At 38.3% G+C, this 19,581-nt stretch overlaps 1 protein-coding gene across 16 annotated transcripts in view; it reads left to right on the forward strand.

Annotated features, from left to right (window-relative positions):
• KIF16B (kinesin family member 16B) overlaps positions 1–19,581 on the forward strand; it is a 316,370-nt gene that overhangs the window by 44,123 nt on the left and 252,666 nt on the right. For all 16 annotated transcript variants that reach the window (XR_004808790.2, XR_004808792.2, XR_004808791.2 and 13 more), the window contains exons 2-10: positions 390–459; positions 2,487–2,600; positions 8,229–8,345; positions 10,390–10,487; positions 11,204–11,313; positions 14,135–14,277; positions 15,775–15,943; positions 16,124–16,255; positions 17,425–17,600. Coding sequence is in view for 12 of the 16 variants with exons in the window: in XM_035705360.2 (XP_035561253.1) it covers positions 390–459; positions 2,487–2,600; positions 8,229–8,345; positions 10,390–10,487; positions 11,204–11,313; positions 14,135–14,277; positions 15,775–15,943; positions 16,124–16,255; positions 17,425–17,600 (1,129 nt within the window). In the remaining 4 variants the exon portion in view is untranslated. The remainder of the gene's footprint in view (positions 1–389; positions 460–2,486; positions 2,601–8,228; positions 8,346–10,389; positions 10,488–11,203; positions 11,314–14,134; positions 14,278–15,774; positions 15,944–16,123; positions 16,256–17,424; positions 17,601–19,581) is intronic.

The following is a 19,581-nucleotide window of genomic DNA, read 5'->3' on the forward strand; positions in this document are numbered from 1 at the left end:
AATCAATCAGTAAATAATTAAGTAAATAAGTAAAGAAAGGAAGAAAGAAGAGAAAGAAAAGAAAGTAAGCAAGTAAGCAGTGCTTTTTTCATGAGTCACACAGCCTTTCACAGTTTCTATCATTTAATTTACACTCCTTTTTGGCTTGCAGTTAGAAATTCTTCCAGGTTTTGAGAACACATTATTTGTCAGTCTTAAGTTTTTTGATGGTGACATCTGTTTTATGTGTCTTTGTGTTTATATTAGTAAGGATTTGGGAGGAGTGGTATCACAGATTGTGCTTCAGATGCCATTTAAAAACAAACCCCCATATGTAAAAAGTAAATAAAACAAATGTTTTAAAAACAATCTTTTCTCTCCTAACTAGTACTGAATTATTTGTGTTGCAGGGAGAAGGACTTGGAAGCCAAATTCATTATTCAAATGGAGAAAAGCAAAACAACCATCACAAACTTAAAGGCAAGTAGCAACCTGGCCTTCCTCCATGAGTCTCGTTTGGTTTATTGTCAAAATGATTTGTTGGTAAATAAAACACTTCTACCATTCCTTACCCCTCCTCCTTACCCCTTACTCCTCCTCCTTAGTTCAACTAGCCACATCAACTTGCCCTTGGCTAGAGATTGTCCATGAGGCAAGAGGGTGGTGCTCTGTCTCCTCTCCTGTCCCCTGGTTTCATTTGATCTCAGAGCCCTTGTATGGGAGCTCATAGGTTTAGCCCAGGCTCAGCATTGTTATCCTATATCCTGTGGAAGATCCTTAGCCTGGAAATTGGCTGCATTCTGTGAATCATAAGTAAACGTTGGCCCTAGATTTGTTTCTGTTCTTAATGAAAATAATCATGTTTTGTAAACTTTACAAGAGAAGCTTGTATTATTATTCAAAACGCAGGGGATGAAAGATTTTTAAAAAATGGGTATTTTTTTTATCCCCTGGAAAAGATCATTAAAAAAAACCAGAATTTTCTATTTTCTTTCTTTTGCACTTAAAATATCCTGGTATTTTTCCTTGGTCAGTGAATTTGTTAAGGACTGTGAATACTTTTCACTTGGTGGGGTGGGGGCTGGATAAGAGTGTAAAATTAATAATAAATCATGTGCTTTATGGATGCAACCCCTCTGTCCTCTTATATTTTTCATTAACTTATAGGTTTGGGTTTCTGAGGCCTGCTGCTCTAAGGCCAAGTGCAGATCAATCTCTAGTTGGATTTCTGTTAATTTGTGGCTCAAGGAACTGGATACTTTGAAATCCAGTCTCAAAGTAGAGATACTTGATCTCCAGTGATAGAACCTGGGGAATGTTTCTATCTTCCAGTTGGGCCATGCTCTGGATAATTTGATAGGCTTCCTTTGCCTGAGGCATTTGCCAGTGGAATGTCTTCCTTTCTTCTCTGTCCACAATCCTGGTACCTTCTAGCTCTGTCTGGCCCTACTGGCTTTCCCTCCTTTGACCTACCACATCTCACATTTCTGCCAGTCATCACTTGATTATTGCTCCTGTTAATTACCTTTGCTTTGCTTTGCTTTGCTTCATGTCTGCATGCTCACAATACTTTGGTAAAAGTTTAATCACTAAAAAATTACATTTACTGAAATAGAAGAGACCCTTGCCTCTGGATGCATCTCTTCTTTGTGCATTATAGAATCTATTTTCCTTGATTACTCTGTTGCCCTTTGAGTTTTACAAACATTTCCTCAACTGATATAATAAAAACAGATGTCCAGATATTTAACATTTTAATAATAACCATAGAGATCGTTTATTTATAGAATCTGAGTTATGTTGGAAAATAATGCTTATTAAATGTTTTCAGCATGTATCCAGAGAACTGTGTGAAGCTTTGGTGGCTTATGATGATTTTTAAACATGGTTTTTGGTTCAGTTTAGGTATATAGCAAGGTAGACAAGACACATGCAAACGTCTACAATAAACTCCTAATAGAGTATGTCCTGGGAGAATCTAGCCTCCTGGAGGTGGCAGCAGTTACTTCTGGATGTAGTGCCCAAGGGCAGCTTCTTGGAAGAAGAAGCACCGGACCTGGAGTTTTCAGTGGGGCAGAAAAACTGCATGATTCTAGGGGGCTATAGTCACATCACAGTCTATGTGATTAGCAGCCCCTAGAGTTCTGCAGACCCCGACTCTTGTGGTCTGGTGGAGGAAACAGTACAAGGTACTGATGCCAGAGAAAAAATAGGAGTCTGGTTGGAGTGTTGGGTTTATATAAGAGAATCATGATAAAAAGTCCAGAAAAGTATCCTTGGGTCATAGCATAGAGAGCCTGGATTGCTGGGAGGAGTTCAGGATTTATTTATCATCTATCTGTCCATCTATCTAGGGGGAGGTCAGGAGGGAGTAAATGCTTATCAGAGTGTAAGTATGAAAAATGGTGATCGCTGCATATTTCTTATGGGTTTTTCTTTTCTTGACTTGGATAGATCACTTAGCCCTCAGTGCTTTTTACATTGTTATCATAATCCTCTCCCTCTAGATACCAGAAGGAGGGACTGGGGACTCGGGAAGAGAACGGACCAAGACCTTCACCTATGACTTCTCTTTCTATTCTGCTGATATGAAAAGTCCAGATTATGTCTCACAAGAGATGGTACGAGAGCATCATAATCTTTATTTTGATTTACTTCCATGTTGGGAAAAACTCTTTAAAACATCTTTTTTTTTTTTTTTTTTTAAATAGTACTTCTGTAAAATTCACCTTTATCTTAATTAAGCCTGAGAAAAATTCAGTCTCTACAAAGTTTATTCTGTTTTTCACTTATAGCATGATTATTATTATAATCATTTTTTTTAAAACTTGGACATGACTACTGTTTTGAAGGAGCTCTTCAAATAAAGCATTTTGAGGGTGCCACTTATATATTGCTAAGCCTGGCAAACAAGCTACTCAGCTCTGAGTCCTGCTGCAACAGAGGTTTAGGAATTAGATTTCAAACCCAGGTCCAGTTCCCTGTGAGTAGATCATTATAGGATTCTAGAAAGAACAAAAAATTTTGTTCAGAATTTTTCTAGAATCTAGAATGTAGCTGGAATTTACTAAGGAAACCTATGCTATAGGCTTTTTATGGTGTAAAATGTAGACATGACATGGGCACAGAACAGATCTAGAGATTCTCATAGGAAACCATTGCATGTTGACATTGCAGCGAGTGAGACAGTGGCATTTTCCTGGGACTACCTGGGTGTTTGAACAGAGCAGTTATTGGGAAGCATCACTGAGAGGAGAATTATGGGCTTCTTCTGGGCTTGTTAACAGCTTCTTTAAATATATTGCTTCAGGGCTGTGTGTGTTAAAAGTAGGGTAAGAATTTCTGTCTTGCCTGGCCTGGGTTATAATCCATACAATGACCTCTTAAGGTGGTATTATTGTCTTTTGTTTGCAACTTGTTGTGTCCGTGTACCAGAATCACCACATTGCCTAGAATGTGTTAAAAATGCAAAATCTTGACCAATTTTGGACCCGCTGAATCAAACTGCAGTTTTTTTTTAGCAGGTTCCCAGGTGATTTGCACCCACCTCAACATTGGAGAACCACGGTTGGTTAGGAAATGTTTTGTGGAAGATACTGGCTTTACTGAAGCAACATAAACGTTGGTGTTAGGATAGACAATTTAGAGGAAGTGTTCCAAAGGAGAGGATTCGAGTGGTTGTATCCAGAACATATGGATTCAGCATCAGGGCAAAAATAGAAGGGATGACAGCAGTAAGAATGAGAGCCATAGAGAGAGAGGAGTTGCCTAATATGAAAGAGGGGCTGGCAATTAATGTTGCCTGAGTTTGTGTTGATGTCTAAGACTCTGCTTGGCACTCACATACCTTGTCTCACTGGATTCTCATAAGGCCAGATTTAACTTCAACACTCTGTTTTTCTTTGTCACAGAGACTCACGGAGCTCAAGTACCTTGCTCAAGTCCATAGACATAATTGATTTAATAGTAGCAGAGTTGAGGTCCTGAGGTCAAGGTGTAGGGCAATGGAGATGCCACTGGAAGACCTTCAGGGCACAAGAGAAAACGTTTGGTTTGTTCTAAGTAATAGATGGCTAGGGCAAGACCCGTTCATGAATAAATGAACAAGTGAGTAGTGTTAAAAACCAAAATTCAGTCAAGTAAATTTAAAGATCTAATTGGCTTTATTAATCAATTCATGATTCCTGCAGTATACCATCCGGCAAGTAGAAAGGAGTTTTGAAGAGCTGTACCAAATGGAAGGATTTTATAAGCAGAAATAGGGCCAGACAAGTAGCAGAAGAAAAGAAAGGATTGTTTCAGGGAAAAGTAGAGGATCACCTCATCTTCCTTTAGGGGATGGAGACGGCCCATGTTACAAATTACCTCATTGGTGCTGATGAGAGAATCCTTGACTGACCAGTTAAGACTACCTTTTTAGGGGAGGCTGAAATTGTGATTAAGTTAGGTATTGAACCCTGGTTTGGTGGCTTGGTCTGGCGTAAGTGACTTCACTTGGGCCTGTAGTTTTCTTTTTAACAGCAGTGTGGATGACTTTGCTGTTGAGGAAATGGATTAATCAGTGTTGGTAGCTGGGAGTATGGTGAGCAATAGAATGTTTTAGGTATTGGAATCCAGATTTTGGCTTTATTATCAGAATGGGAATGAAGTGGCTGGTGTGAGGGAATTTGTTAAGGGAAAAGCCAGTTCATTCTACAGTCTTCAGAATGTCTTCCACAGAGGATGGATAAAGAGCCTTGAGGGTTTCCACTGCTAACTTACCAATGAGCAGCAGGATTTTCTTTCTTATTTCACCTGAATCTGAAGCCTTTTGGAGAGAGTGGGCTGTGCTGAGGGAAAGTCCACAGTGGGAGGAGCAGAGCGGTGTGTGACAGCAGGGCTTGGCACACTGGAGATTCTCGGTAAAACATTGCTGACAGATCTCGTTTACAGATGGTGGTTAATTTATGGGAACAGATGACATTTCCTGGTTCTATGAGAGTCAAGATCAGGGAAACAGTAACAAGGATAGCTTCTTTGGAAGTTAAAAATAAATACTCAAGCTTAAAAATAGTTTTAGTTTGTGAAAAGTTTCTAACCGATAGGGATAATTTCCATGCTTCAGGTGGATGTGGAGCATCTCTTCTCGGGTGTTTTGGGCTTTGCAGCTTTGTTTATATAGTTATATATAAATAACTTGACATTGTTCCATTAAATTAGAAAACTAAAAAAGCCTGGAGATGTGTTGGTAAATACTACTTTCTAGCAGAATCACATTAATGAAATCAGCTTAGGTATAGGAAAAAACCTATTTTTTTAAAAAAACACTCTGTAAAAGAGAAGGATGATCTTCCCTCACCCCAGTGTTAAAAAACAAAAAAGCTTCAGTTTTGACTATTGATTAAAGTTTTCATGCTGCCGTGTCTGGCACAGGATTTGAGCTGTCAGGTTGCATCCCTGCTATAAACAGGAAAACTCAAGCTTAGCATAATGGTGGTCTTCTCCTCCTTCTCATCTAAATATAAAGGCATTTTGAGAAAATATATTATGCCTATTACTATAGTTCAACTCAAGTTTCCCTTACTTTTAAACAAATGCCAAATAAGGCCAGTAATATTTCTTTCTTACAAATTAATTTTAGATTTAGGAAAAAAAAACACAAAACTGCACTGAGCATTTAAAGTCTATACTCACATAAATTAAAGACCATTAAATAAGGTCTGATTTTCCTCATGGTTCAAAACTCCAGAGGGAGGCCTTGCTGTCCTCACACAACCTGTTCCTTGATTCAATCCTGGAGAAACTTGAAACCTACTATCTCCCAGTTGACAGGCTGGATGGGTGAGTCTTTTGTTTTCAGAGTGCCCTCTTGTGGGCAGTTTCCCTCAAGTGAGGCCCGTGATGCCTTGGATGACCCTGGAGATCAGCTTGAAAATCTGTGCTCAGACAAGCAGCAAGGTGGATTTTGGCTCACCTGGCCTGGTGAGGACCTCAGCAGGGTTTTGATGCCAACGTGGGAGTGCAGGACCTCACAAAGCAGCCCCTCTCTTCCCACCTTGCTTTGATGGATGTTGATAAAGAAGTGCTTCCTAGGAGCCGCAGCGGTCCTGGCCCGGCTCTCAGCACCTCCAGACCTGTATATTCTAGGCCTGTTTTGCAGTAATGTCCGCCAGCCTCCTCCCCCCCTTCCCCCTCAGGCCTCCAAGTCTGTCAAAGAACTCCAGTTGAATTAGCTTTCTGGAAAGATAGGTAATAGTAAAATGATGGATGGGATTTGAACCCTGGGAAAGAGTTTCTTTTTGGGTTTGGTTTAAATATATTTGCTATGACTTTGCTTTAGCCTCGGATAAAGGTATTATAGAAGATCTTTCTTTTATTCTTTGGGAACTTAATATAAGGCTGTTCTTCCTATCCAGTGGCACCTTGTGACATGGTAAAAATGATAGATGACTTTTATTTTTTGTGTAATCAGAATTGAAGAAATATTTAGTTTTTCCTCATGTTCCATATACAGGGGTGAAAACTAACCTAGGATGGGTGGTCTGGAGCCGTGCGTCTCCTTGGGATTCCCGGCTGGCTGCTTCTTCAGTTTGTGGGACAAGGTCCTTTCAAGGAAGGCTGGACCTCATGGCTAATGTCAAGGATGTGGGAAGAAGCCACATAATGATAAAGTCTTTAGAAGCACAGGCCTTGGGGTCAGAAGTACCTAGTGCAAATCCCAACTCTGCTGCTTACTGTGTACACTCATCTAACTCTCTACCTGAAAAATAGATCTAAGTGATGCTACTGATCCAGGAGCATTTTATGAAGACTAATATGTGAGCACAGTGTGATCTGCTGTCATAGTTGAGAGTTGAGTAAGTTATCAGAATTTTAGAATAGGTCTAGAAAATATCCCCTCTTAAAGCTGAAGTGGATACAAATTAACAGCATGAATGAGACTGGTCATTTTGGAAGTGACTCCATTGAAATGATACTTTGTGAATTTTTGATGGAGAAACTGATAAAGTTGAAGCAAGATGGCAGCAAGATGGTGCCTGAAGAAAGCTGAAGTCTGGGTGGCTGTCTTTTTATTTTGTCCTTGGTTGACACGCTGTGTTATTAATAGGGATGGATTAGTGGAGCCAAGATTGAGAGAGCCAGTGTTTATCGGCCCTGTCTAGGGGTGGCTGGAGGGTTTAGATCTCTGCAGGGGAGATACAGGGTCTCAAGTTTAGCTAACTCAATATCACTTACAGAGACTGAACACTTCTGAGGGGTTGATGAGGCTCCCACCTTGGACTGTGGTAACTCCACAATGCAGTGCCTCACCTCTTCCTGGCTCTGGCTGAGAACTTGGTCACACTGCCTTGTAACATCTCTTCAGCTGCTGATGTGCCTCATTTTTGAAGCAGTGAGGAGTTTTACATGCCCATAATGTGTCTGTTGATCTAGGAAGGCAGGAGGCAACGTGAAGGCTTGGGAGTTTGGAAAGCTTTTGTTGGTCCTTTTCCCAACTGTGTTTACCTAGGATGGCCACACATCTCATTTGGCCTCATTTATATCAGCCGTCTGGGTGAAGTATTTGTCCTTCACTATCTTTTATTCCCCAGAGTGTCCCACTGCAACTACGTGGTGTGGCAGACATGGACTCAGGCCCTTGGAGGTACAACACCAAGCCCCACACAGCTCATCTCCCTGCTGTCTCCATCCTAGCCAGATATTCAGATAGGAAAAAACATCTGGCCTCTGACTCGGATCCAGTCATCCCAGCCTCATTCACACCCACCCATCAGCTCTCAGAGAACCTTCTGAGACTTCGATAAATAGCTGAGCCCTTAAAATGACAACATTGATTTGGCATGGTTTGGGCAATAACTTCTGGCTGCTGTGATTTTTAGGTTTTGAATATTTAGTTTCTGGAAACTCTGATAGAATGAATAACTTTATATGTTTATTTAATTCTGGAATGATAAATCAGCATGCTTTAAAATCATCTTTGCTTCTTAGACATGATTGTCACTTTACCTTGTTTACATTTTTATATTGCAGGAGTTTTTTGTTAAGTAGTAAAAAGGATGGGGTTGCTTTTTGCTTCCTTAAGTTTCCTTTTGATTAAAAACTTGGGTACATACATATTCTGTTGTTGATAGTTCTGCGATGATTTATTTATATGATATAATCCTTATAGGACGAAAGTAACATTCAAGAATATGGTCAATACTGAAAGGGATTTTATTAAAATCTATGGTAATTGTGTCTTTTGTGTTTTTTTTTTATTCTGCTTTCAGGTTTTTAAAACCCTTGGCACAGATGTCGTGAAGTCTGCATTTGAAGGTTATAATGCTTGTGTCTTTGCGTATGGACAAACTGGATCGGGAAAGTCCTACACTATGATGGGAAATTCTGTATGTTGTTTTACACTGTGGGGAGAAAATTTCTCATTATCTCTCTTTGGACTGATAGAATTATCTCTTTTATCTAGTTGGTCTGTACTAACTTGCTTTTCATGTTCTGATCATTCTTTGGCAATAAGATAAAACTCAGTAATAAGTTGAACTAAATTTCCTTTGAGAGATTTTAAATTAGAAATAGTTTTAAGTTTATAAGCATGAATAATGGATGCAAGTCTCAGTTCATTTTCTGCTTTTAAAGGCTTTATAATCTTATCAAAAAGTATGCTGGGCCCACAAGTAATTTATTCTTCTTTTCTGCCAACACAACAGTTTGAATAAAATTACTGAACTCTGTTCTCTTTAAAATTATTCAAAACATATTTTCCTCAAGAGAAATGTAAAAAAAAAAAAAAAAAAAAAATCCCTCTGGTGGAAAGGTACTATATAACTCTAGCATATACATAAAAAGAGAATTACACTGTTTGCATAAAGTCTATAACATAGAGTATGGAGTGTGTAGAGTAGCATAGTTAAGGAGTATGTAGAGTTTAGTTAGTTACACCATAGAAACTAACAGACATTAAAGTTACACTTGCCCCAAAATATGGAGCAGTAAAGACATTATTGCAGGAGCCTTATCTCATTCTGTGTTTTCTTGAGATCTAGATAGTGCTTGTGTGTTTGACTTATGTCTAGTGAAAACTCTCTTCACTGCCTGTCAGACCTGTGGCCTGTTCTGGATGTGGAGGAACCAGCAGGGGGTCACAGGGCTTCCTGCTGGCCTGCACAGTGGAGTCTTTCTTTAATGCCTAAGGTTTGGTGGTTCATGGAAGTAGTAGTAGCGCATTAAAGGGGTTGGGGTCTTTCCAGATGGAAGCATTTGAGTGCTTGGGACCTGGCTTCTTAAATTCAGGCTTTTCCTTTACAGGAGAAGTAGATAAATGCCATGCTGCAAATCCTCAATGCTGAGCAGTGTGGGAGACTACATAGGAGAGCAAGCAGTTAGTTTCAGGAGTTTGATATTTCCTTTTATCATTACTTCTCTCTTCCTAGTTTTCCACTGTGCCTTTGCCAAAAAAAAAAAAAAAAAGTCTTCTCTAAAAATGAAATTTGCATGTTGATCCCTCTAGTAGCTCTTTTATGTAAGTTAAACATTCATAAAGCACTCCTAAATTACACCTGTTTTTCTCTGACCTTATAGTTGAGAACCATTTGGGTCTTCCTTTTTTTTTTTTTCTTTTTAAAGGCATAGCAAAAAAATATAATGAAAAGCCCAATTTTCCTTGATAAGAATTGGAACCAATTTAATGGTGTAAGAGAAAAAATTTCTTAATGTTGTGATGATATTTTTTTTTGAGGTGGGGATGTTGAGTGAAGGTAGTGAGGCTCTTCAGATGAATACGCTGAAGCTCTGAAGTTTGGTTTCCTAAGAAGAACATTTGGCCTCATCTTTAACATTGTTCTGAGGTTCATCAGCTTGCTAATGCCAGCTGAAACATGAGTACTCCTGAAGATGCCCATGTCGCATAATATGTATTAACATCTGTCTAGGAAGGCCAGTGTTGGGATTAGTGCATCAAAGGAGGGATGTAATACATGTTTCAGTGTGGTCCTATCATCTAAGGGTTAAGGCAGTTATCAGCTACTTTGAGTGCTTAGCAAGGTCTCTTAGGTGTTTTTCTTCTCAGTGTATATTTCACCTTCTTTGATCATCTGACTTGATCAGATTTTCCACATTTATTCTACAGCTGTAGACCATCTTGTTTGAAAGTTAAGGAATAGATCTTCTATGCTTTCAAGTCAGGATTTAATTAACAGCTGATAATTGTATATGACCCGAGACCTAGCATATAAAAGTTAGAAAGCTCCACCCTCTTATTTCAGAGGCGAGGAAGCAGTTCTGAGGGGGTAAATGGTGTATCTGGGGTCCTGTGGTGGTAGGCTTGGGCTTGACATGCAGGCCCCTTGAGTAAATCCATTCTGGCAAATTGCAAATTCAGCCATTGGTTGGTTTTATTTCAAGTGACAGCTGTGGCATTCCTCCTTCCCACTGCAGGGCGATTCTGGCTTAATACCTCGGATTTGTGAAGGGCTCTTTAGTCGTATAAATGAAACCACCAGATGGGATGAAGCATCTTTTCGAACTGAAGTCAGGTAGGACCTGGGACCTGGTAAGGTAACTGAATGTGTGAGCTCGGTTGGAGCTTCTCTCCAGGCAGGAGGAGTAGATAAAGGATAAAGCCTTTGGATACTTGAAGGAAGAATCTGCCTTTTCCCCTCCTGTACTATCATAGAAAGAAGTGAAGCTTGAAATATGTCTGTTTTCAGTGACTTTCTTGGGTGCAATTTGGATTAGGATTTGGGAGGCTAGCAGAAATCCTGTTTGGTCAGAAACTCTGACATAGGATATTTATTTCAAATAGAGTGAGCTTTTGACATTTAAGTGTATATACCCCACTGGCCTTATTCTTTGATCTGAATAAGGTTTGTGTTATTCTTTGTGTTGGTAGAATCACTATACATGTAATCTTTAAATAAATATGGATGGTTGAGGGTTTTTTTTTCTTCATTGAAGGGACTAACGTGACAATCAGAAGTCCTTAGAGCTGCTTGACCTTTTAGTGGCTGTGAGGTCTTGGACAAGTCATTTAAAAAACTATTCCCCTTTATTATCTAACCTGTAAAATGGGAATAATAGTAGTACCTGCCTCTGGGCTATTGAAGGAATTAAATGAAGTAATCCACTTACCTGCTAAGCATAGTACCTGATAATTAGTTATCACACAAAAACATGTTGCTGCTGTTACTGTTTTGTTGTTATTCATGTCTGAAATCATCTTACTGAATTCAATCCTATTTAAAATTTTTAGCTACTTGGAAATTTATAATGAACGTGTGAGAGACCTACTTAGGCGGAAGTCATCCAAAACTTTCAATTTAAGAGTCCGAGAGCACCCAAAAGAAGGACCTTATGTTGAAGGTAAGAGTGAATATTTCACAGCTCTGTTCTTGGAAATTGGTGTTAAAAACAGTAGTTTCAGGGAAAAAATGTAAAATAATAGTGAGACGTAAACAGTTTATCTTGGGCATTTTATTATAGTAAAAATGACGTGCTGTCACTACAGGTGTCACTAGTATGAATTTATATTTCACTGGGCATCCACTGATTTTATGGGCTTGCCAATAGATTTCCTCTGGCTTTCAGAATAAGAACTCTTTGGAAATTTGTTTTCCAATGTTCTTAGGCAACATAAGTGACCCTACAAGGTGTCTCTTTAAATGATACTGCATCTTAGTGGTATATTTTTACTGATCTTAGTGGTAGCTTATGACCATAAGGAGATTCTAAGACCTCTCACCTTGTGAGAAGAACATTGACAGAGTTTCATGTGCTGTGGTCCTTAGCATTTGTGTTGTGATAACACTAGCTATGTCACAATCACTTGTGAGGAATGTCACAAGTAATGCTGGGTAAAGGACTGGCCCTTGCTAATTATTTATAAATAGGCTAGGTTTAAGGCTATCTTGATAATGAAGCTCCTCTCAGCTTACTCACGTAGGTAGCTAAGTTGTGGCTGGCTGTTGGAATCACACACGGAAATGTGCTTTCCTGTGGCTGTTGTCCTTCATCTCTGTCTTGTTGGAGGCAAGGCTGAGAACTGGTCCTGGGCTTAAAAACGTGTTCCTATTTTGGTTGTCTTTTTCACCTAGTGTTATCAGGTGGACTAACAGGACTCTGTGTATTTTATTAAATTTCCAATTGAAATTTCTCCTTTTATGCCCAAAGTAAATTGTATAATTATGTATTTGTTTTGTGGAGCGTGGAATAGCTATTATTGTTAATAGCTTTCAGGCTAACTGTGCCTTCATGCTTCCCTTTAATTGTCTTATCAGATGTTAAAGCATATTATAAAGCTGGTTTATGAAGAGACAGAATAATCGAACAGGGGAAACATCCGGAATCTGATGTAGATACTTATGGGGATTTAGTTTCTAATAAATCTGATATTCAAACATTGGAGGAATATTGGTTGTTAAGCTGTCTGGGAGGAAACAAAAAGAGTGAATTGGTAGCATAGCTCCATTTTTATACCAGGATAAATGGCAGATGGAACAAAGATTTTATTTTATTTTAATTTTTTAAAAAGATTTTATTTATTTGAGAGAGAGAGAGAACATGCACAAGCAGGGGAGGGGGCAGAGAGAGAGGGAGATGCAGACTCCCTGCTGAGCAGAGAGCCCAACAATGCAGGACTGGATCCCAGGATCCCAAGATCACACCTTGAGCCAAAGGCAGACGCTCAACCACTGAACCACCCAGGTGTCCCTGGAGGAGGGAAGTTTTTTTAAAATTACTTAAAACTCAGGAACCATGGAATGAAAGTGTTAAATTTGAAGTGGTAAAAAAATAAAATTTGGCAGAAACCCCATCAACAAAGGAAAAAGACAACTTATAAAGTAGGGAAAGTCTTTTCAATCCAAGTTTCAGACAGATGACTAGTTTCCCTCATATATAAAGAGATCATGTAACTCAGTAGGGACAGATTCAACAACCAAGTACAACAACCAAGTACAACAACCAAGTAGAAAAACAAACACAGATGTGAATAGATTGCTCACAGAAATAGGAATGCGGATGGTTTTTAAATGGAGGAAAGATGCTCAGCCTCACTCATACTCAGAGAAAAGCAAAATAAAAAAGTCTTAAAAGATAACATTTATTACCTATCCCTGATAGATGTAAGCAAGCCTGATAAGACAGTGTTAAGACATTGGTAGTCTTATACATAGTAACTGCTGGGTATAAATTGCCTCTTAGGGAGGACAATTTTGCAATATCCATCAAAATTTCAAATGTGCTTTGATCTAGCACTTGGGCCTCTTAAGAATTTATTCTGGAGAAATATTCACAATATTTGAAAAGAGTATGTACAAGACTATTTATAGCAGTGTTACGTATATTTGGAACAAAATGTAAGCAAGCATCTATAGTCTCAACAGGAGACTGGCTAAATTGGTTATGGTCCCTGCATACAATTGAAGGCTCTACAGCCATAAACTTGAGTGAGGAATTACCTTCACTGATATTCTTTAGCATATTGTTACATAGAAAAAAGCAGGATGCAAAACAATGTTTATGGTATGCTGCCATGTTTGAAAGGGAAAATAAGATGGCTTTATATATATATATGTATTGGCTGCATCTGTATGGGTTATTTCTAGAAGGGTCTGGAGAAACTAATTCCATTGGGTTGCCTGACAGAGGGCAAGTGGGGAGTGGATCTTAGAATAGAGGTCGGGGGAGACCCCTTTACAGGAGACCCCTTTTCACAGTATACCTTTTGTAGCCTTCGATTTTAGAACATATAAATGTTCCTCAAAAATGAATAAGAAGTTTTTTTTAAAGGATTAGAAAAATGCTCTCTGGTTTTGCATGAAGCTAGTGATTACATTTCCTGTGCTAGGACTGATCCTCAGGTTGACGATAATAGCTAACACTTACCATAAATACCCTATGTGATAGGTGTGCATTATCAGAGGCGACTGAGGTTCAGTGAGGTTAAGTGACTTGCACATAACCATGTATGTCCACCAGTAAGCAGCAGACTGGGACTTGATCCCAGACAGCCCAGCCTTCAAATCCATGTTATAAACTATCAAACTGTAGGAACAAATAAGATCTTTAAATAAGTCAACAGATCTGTACAGTTTTGTGTTCTTTCATAGAGGTCAGTTTCTTCCTCTCTTTACTATAGATTACGGAGATTTTCTAACTCCTTCTTCCTTCCTCCGCCGCCCAGATTTATCCAAACATTTAGTACAGAATTATGGTGATGTAGAAGAACTTATGGATGCAGGAAATATCAATCGAACCACAGCAGCGACTGGGATGAATGACGTCAGTAGCAGGTCTCATGCCATCTTCACCATCAAGTTCACTCAGGTGAGGGCAGCTGTGGGGCCTGCTGGCTCCATCCCCAAGGTCTTTACTGATGATTAGCACCAGTTGAGGACTGATCATTGTTGAACCAGGAATGGCAGCAGGCAAAGGTGACTGCTTGTCATTTCCTTGTTAATTAGAGTTGAACATGCGCTGTGTGCAGAATTTCTCTGTGGTAACGGTCACAGTCATATGAGATGTCCAGGTGTGTACCCTTAAGAAATACTTAGCAGGCCTCAACCCTGTTCTAGACATTAAAAAAAAAGATCCAAAAACAACCACTTGCCTGTGCATAATTAAGCAAAAGTTTTCATTGTTGCGAGCTCTGTGGGAGATAATAGATTGCCAAGTCAGACCAGTGGGGGGCCAAGGTGAGTAACTCATTGTAGTTCATTATCGCTCCATGGCACTCACCCAAAAATGTTGATTAGGATTATGAGAATAATATTAAAGGGCAACCAGCGTTTTTAAGTACTGATGTAAGAACTCATTCTGATCAGGAGGTGGAGAGGATTTTGAAAATGTGTGGCAATCATTGAGGGTAAGTATTTTAAGACCTAGGCCAGTAGCACAGATGAATGCAAACATGTGCATACAGAGTGTCCTCTTGGGACTTAAATGTGTGTTAGGAGTTTGGGGATATCCTGGCCTATATTAACCATTGAACATACCAGATACAAAAAGATAGCATTTTATTAAGGAGGGGGATCACAGAGCAAAGAAAAATTTAAAAATTCTCAAAGGTCAATCAGAACAAATCCCAATAAATGCTCCACATCTTTACCTTTTGTTAGATTTTTGCTTTTTGATTTACTGTAGCCTATTGGATTTTCTCCTTTTTGGTTAATGTAGATTAGGGTGTGGCCATCCCTCCATCCCTACTTTCTAAGAAGCTTACATATCTACTATCAAAGTATGGTAATTTCTTTTTGACATTTTGGTTCAGACTGTTAAACAAAGGTTAAAGGCCTTCGTTGGGAAGGTAAAATTTTGGTAGAATTCAGAATCAAGGAATACATTATTTAAGGTTTTCAGTTTTTTATAATTCATGAAACAAGTTTTACTATTGAATAATGATCAGATTTCTTTTACATAAGTGTCTACATTTATCATCTTTTGGAGAGACCCTAGATGAGAACAAAACTAATTATTTGTTTACTTATATTTTCTTTGTGAATACCCGCAACGACTTGTGTCCTGTTCTACCACAGTCAAAATCAGTAAGCCTTTGTTGGGAACAACCAAGTGATTGGAGTAATGGTACAGTTCTTCAGAAAGTTTAAGAATCACATATGGTAGACTTCTGTTGTATTCAGTTTCATTTGGAAGTTTCTATAATCATTAAGGTGGCCAACGGGACAACAAAATTAAAAAAAGAAAAAACAACAAACCCTACCCTGAGCGATCATAGTGAGGAGTAGAAAATAATTAGGATCTGTATCACAGACAACATCAGGGCTCTGTACACCTCTTCAATTTTGCTTTTATGTTTTGCTACAGGCAAAATTTGATTCTGAAATGCCGTGTGAAACCGTGAGTAAGATCCACCTAGTTGATCTTGCTGGAAGTGAGCGCGCGGATGCTACGGGTGCCACGGGCGTTAGACTAAAGGAAGGAGGGAATATTAACAAATCCCTCGTGACTCTGGGAAATGTCATTTCTGCCTTAGGTGGGTTTCTGTGTGTTCCCCGCCACCTCCTACTCTTTACGATATTGTAGTAGCACGAAACAATTATGTTTAATGTTTGTGTTACAGACTGGGTTTATAGCCTCAAGGTTTTTAGAAGCCAAATTAGAGAAAAAAACTTCACTAGTTGTTTTGTTTTTGTTTTTCTTCCCTCCCGTGCAGCTGATTTATCTCAGGATGCGGCAAACCCTCTTGTGAAGAAGAAGCAAGTTTTTGTGCCTTACAGGGATTCTGTTTTGACTTGGTTGTTGAAAGATAGCCTTGGTGGGAACTCTAAAACCATCATGATCGCCAGTAAGAATTCCAAGTTCTTTTTCTCAGCATACAGTGTTTTATAGGAACTAACTATAGACCTGGAAGTTTAAAATGTCTCATTAGGAAATAATACCTTTTTTTAAATCTTAAAAAAATAATTTTTCTATCTTGGAGAAAATCACTGCGATCTCATCTACACTCTCATATTATTAACTCACTTTCCCGTTTCCTAGTTGGATAAACTTGTCATGTGTTGTGCAAGCTGGGATACATGCACAATGACTCCTACCCTTTCTTTGCACAAAGTACAGGACAGAAACTTTTCATTCCATGAACTCACAGGAGAAAATCATTGCAGGAACATAAAGTGAAAACAATCTACCTTTTGTTTTTCTGTTTTAAAGCAGTATATGTGGAATTTAAAATGAGGAATTGAGAGGAAAAGTAACAATGCACATAAATAATGATAGCAGTACTCTACTATGTTGCTGCATTTTTACTAACTGGAAGAATGTAGCAGAGAAGAAAAATGTGCAGAGGGGAGAAATTCGCTTGGGGGAACTCAGAAACTTTTAACTTCACTTTCTCTTGCCCTTTCTCCCCTTTCCTTCCCATGTTTGCATCTCCCCTGCTCCCCAGACCTTGCATTAATGCTGGAGAAAAGGGATCTGTCCTGGGGTATGCACCCCAGATGCAATTATCTAGTTACCTGAGCCCTACAGGCTGTGGTGGTGGAAGGGGATGCCATTAACCAAAGCTTTAGGAGGAAAAGCATTCACTGACCTACTGACTCTTGAAAAAATGATCATGCTCTGGATTTTTATGGATGGTGGACTTTGCCAAAATTTTTAAAAGTATTTTAATTTCTATGTAATATTAAGAAGTACAGATAATCTTGAAATCTTCTTCGTGTGTCTTCAACAGAGAGACTCCTTAAAGTATGGTGGAGTATTCTCATATCTCTTTTGAGAGTTGGTTAGGTAGTTAGCTGATTCTAGACTTAAGAGGAGCAAAATGACATTTAATTTGGTATAGTGAGCACCTTTCCTATTAATCTTAGATAATTTTTAATATTCATTACTGTGGCAATGAATATTTAGTCTATCCAATGACCTGAGGTTAATCTTACTTTTAAATTACAAACCAACTTTGTGTTAAATGAAACACGGAGTGCTGGATAAATTATTTTTTGAATTCATTCTTCACAGCTATTTCACCTGCTGATGTCAATTATGGAGAAACCCTAAGTACTCTTCGCTATGCAAATAGAGCCAAAAACATCATCAACAAGCCTACTATTAATGAGGATGCCAACGTCAAACTCATCCGTGAGCTGCGTGCTGAAATAGCCAGACTCAAAACACTGCTTGCTCAAGGCAATCAGGTTGGGTTTTTCTGAGATTTATAGATAATTTTCTTTGAGTAATGACATCTATTTCTAGATCTTAATGAGACAATTATCTCACTCGTTGTATTGACTTGAGTAAATAAGTGCTAAGTAAAGCTTTGAATGAGTTAGCCAGTCTTTCCTTTACATTACCCTCCCATTGGCCTTTGCATTCATTATGTGCTCTGTGTGGAAGATTTTATCCACTAAACCTGAAATGATTAACTATCTAATAGTTATCAATTATGGATGGAAATTTAGCATGCAATAGGATTAGCGGCATAATCTCCATTAGTGGAAGGAAATTGAAGTGCTTGGAGTAATATTTAAGATTCTACCCATGCATTTTATGACTTGAAAGTGTATTTTAACAGAATGAAAGACCTGAAGACTTTTCTGAATCTATTTTGCATTGTCCATTACAGAGGTGGTTATGGTGATACAGTTGGCACATGTGGCATACCTATGGCTGGCTGAGGTGATGTCCCTGAGACCTTGCTTGAATGTCAAAACGGTCTCACTTCAGGGTCTTTCAGGATTCTAGTGAAGGGGCTTTGTTCTTATGTTTTCTTCGCAGTAAACTTACCTGCATAGTGTACATACAGAGTTACATTTTGTGATGAACAGTGTGAATTAGATCCTGATAGGTTTTAGGTACTGTTGTGAAGAATGGCTACCCTTGAAAGAAAATCAGGGATAGCCTTTTTTAAATATTTGTCTTAGATTCAAGTTAGAAATAAACAAAGATATGTTTCTTCTCATTTTCTTAACCCATAATGGGTGTAAGTGTATCATTTAAAAAAATGCTTTTCTTTAAATGTAGTGTGCTCTCGCTAGAGTAGCTTTTCATCTAGGAATATAGGCCCTTGAAGTCCTTGGCATACCATAAGTGGTTTGATCATGAAACTGTCAGTGGAATGAAAACCTCCCTGAGGTTCCTGTATTCTGAAATACACCTGACAGTTCTTTCCTGTAAGATGGTAGACATTAGTTGAATAGGAATTGTTCATTGCACTTAGAAGTGTCTCCATGTATATTTTACATTTTGATGTGGACCTTTCCTATGTGTGAAAGGAAGTTGCCAGAATGAATAGTCTAGCTGTGTGTGATGTTGTCAGCCTCCTCTAACTTATGACATGAATCACAATAGCCATTTTAATTTGTACACCATGTTCTTGGGATCTTTTTTTCAGTGTTAGTAAAATGTTACTTATTTGAGGTGAACGTTTAAGGGTGATATGATAGCATCACCCAGACTTTACATGTGAAGAAAGTATTTGGAAAATTCTTGGTCCAAGTTGTTGTACCTAATGATTTACTAAGTTATGGAAATTAAGGAAAAGAAAATCAGCCTTTTAAAATTAAACTGAGGAAATCCTTGAAGGGAGCCTTATCGTATAGACAGAAAACTTTATTAAAACTTGTACATATTCTATCTGAATAATGTCTTCAGAGGTATTGTGTGTGCCAATTGCCTTTTATCTTTTTTCATGACCAAAGGCCATGCTGTAATTAAAGGAATATTTTTGTTGCTGTAGTTTTGAGGGTAAGGATAGAAAAGATAGTTAAGTCTATTTTAGAATCATTGAAGATAAAATCCTTTGATAAACTTAATACATTATATAATAAAATAGGAGTACCAAGTTAAAATAATTTATCATAGTATGAAACTATAAATTGTTGTCAAACAATACAGGCTTATCCTAAATTAATTAAATTTGTGATGCTCAGTAAAATAAGCAGGTGTTCTTAAATGCCCGTTAAAAATCTCTGTATATATATATATATTTTTTTTTTGATAACGTTGCTCTATTCCTACAGTATTCCAAGTGCTACCATGGTTCATTGAGAATGTCATTCAATCAAAGTTCCATTATTTGCTTAAGGACAGTTAAATAAAAATCAACTACTCCTTTTAATAAGGTTATGTATTTATTTACCAGGGAAGAATGTCAAGTGCATCAGAGTTTCAAAAGCA

The sequence above is a fragment of the Canis lupus genome, chromosome 24 (assembly GCF_003254725.2).
Source record: "Canis lupus dingo isolate Sandy chromosome 24, ASM325472v2, whole genome shotgun sequence".
Lineage (NCBI taxonomy): Eukaryota > Metazoa > Chordata > Mammalia > Carnivora > Canidae > Canis > Canis lupus.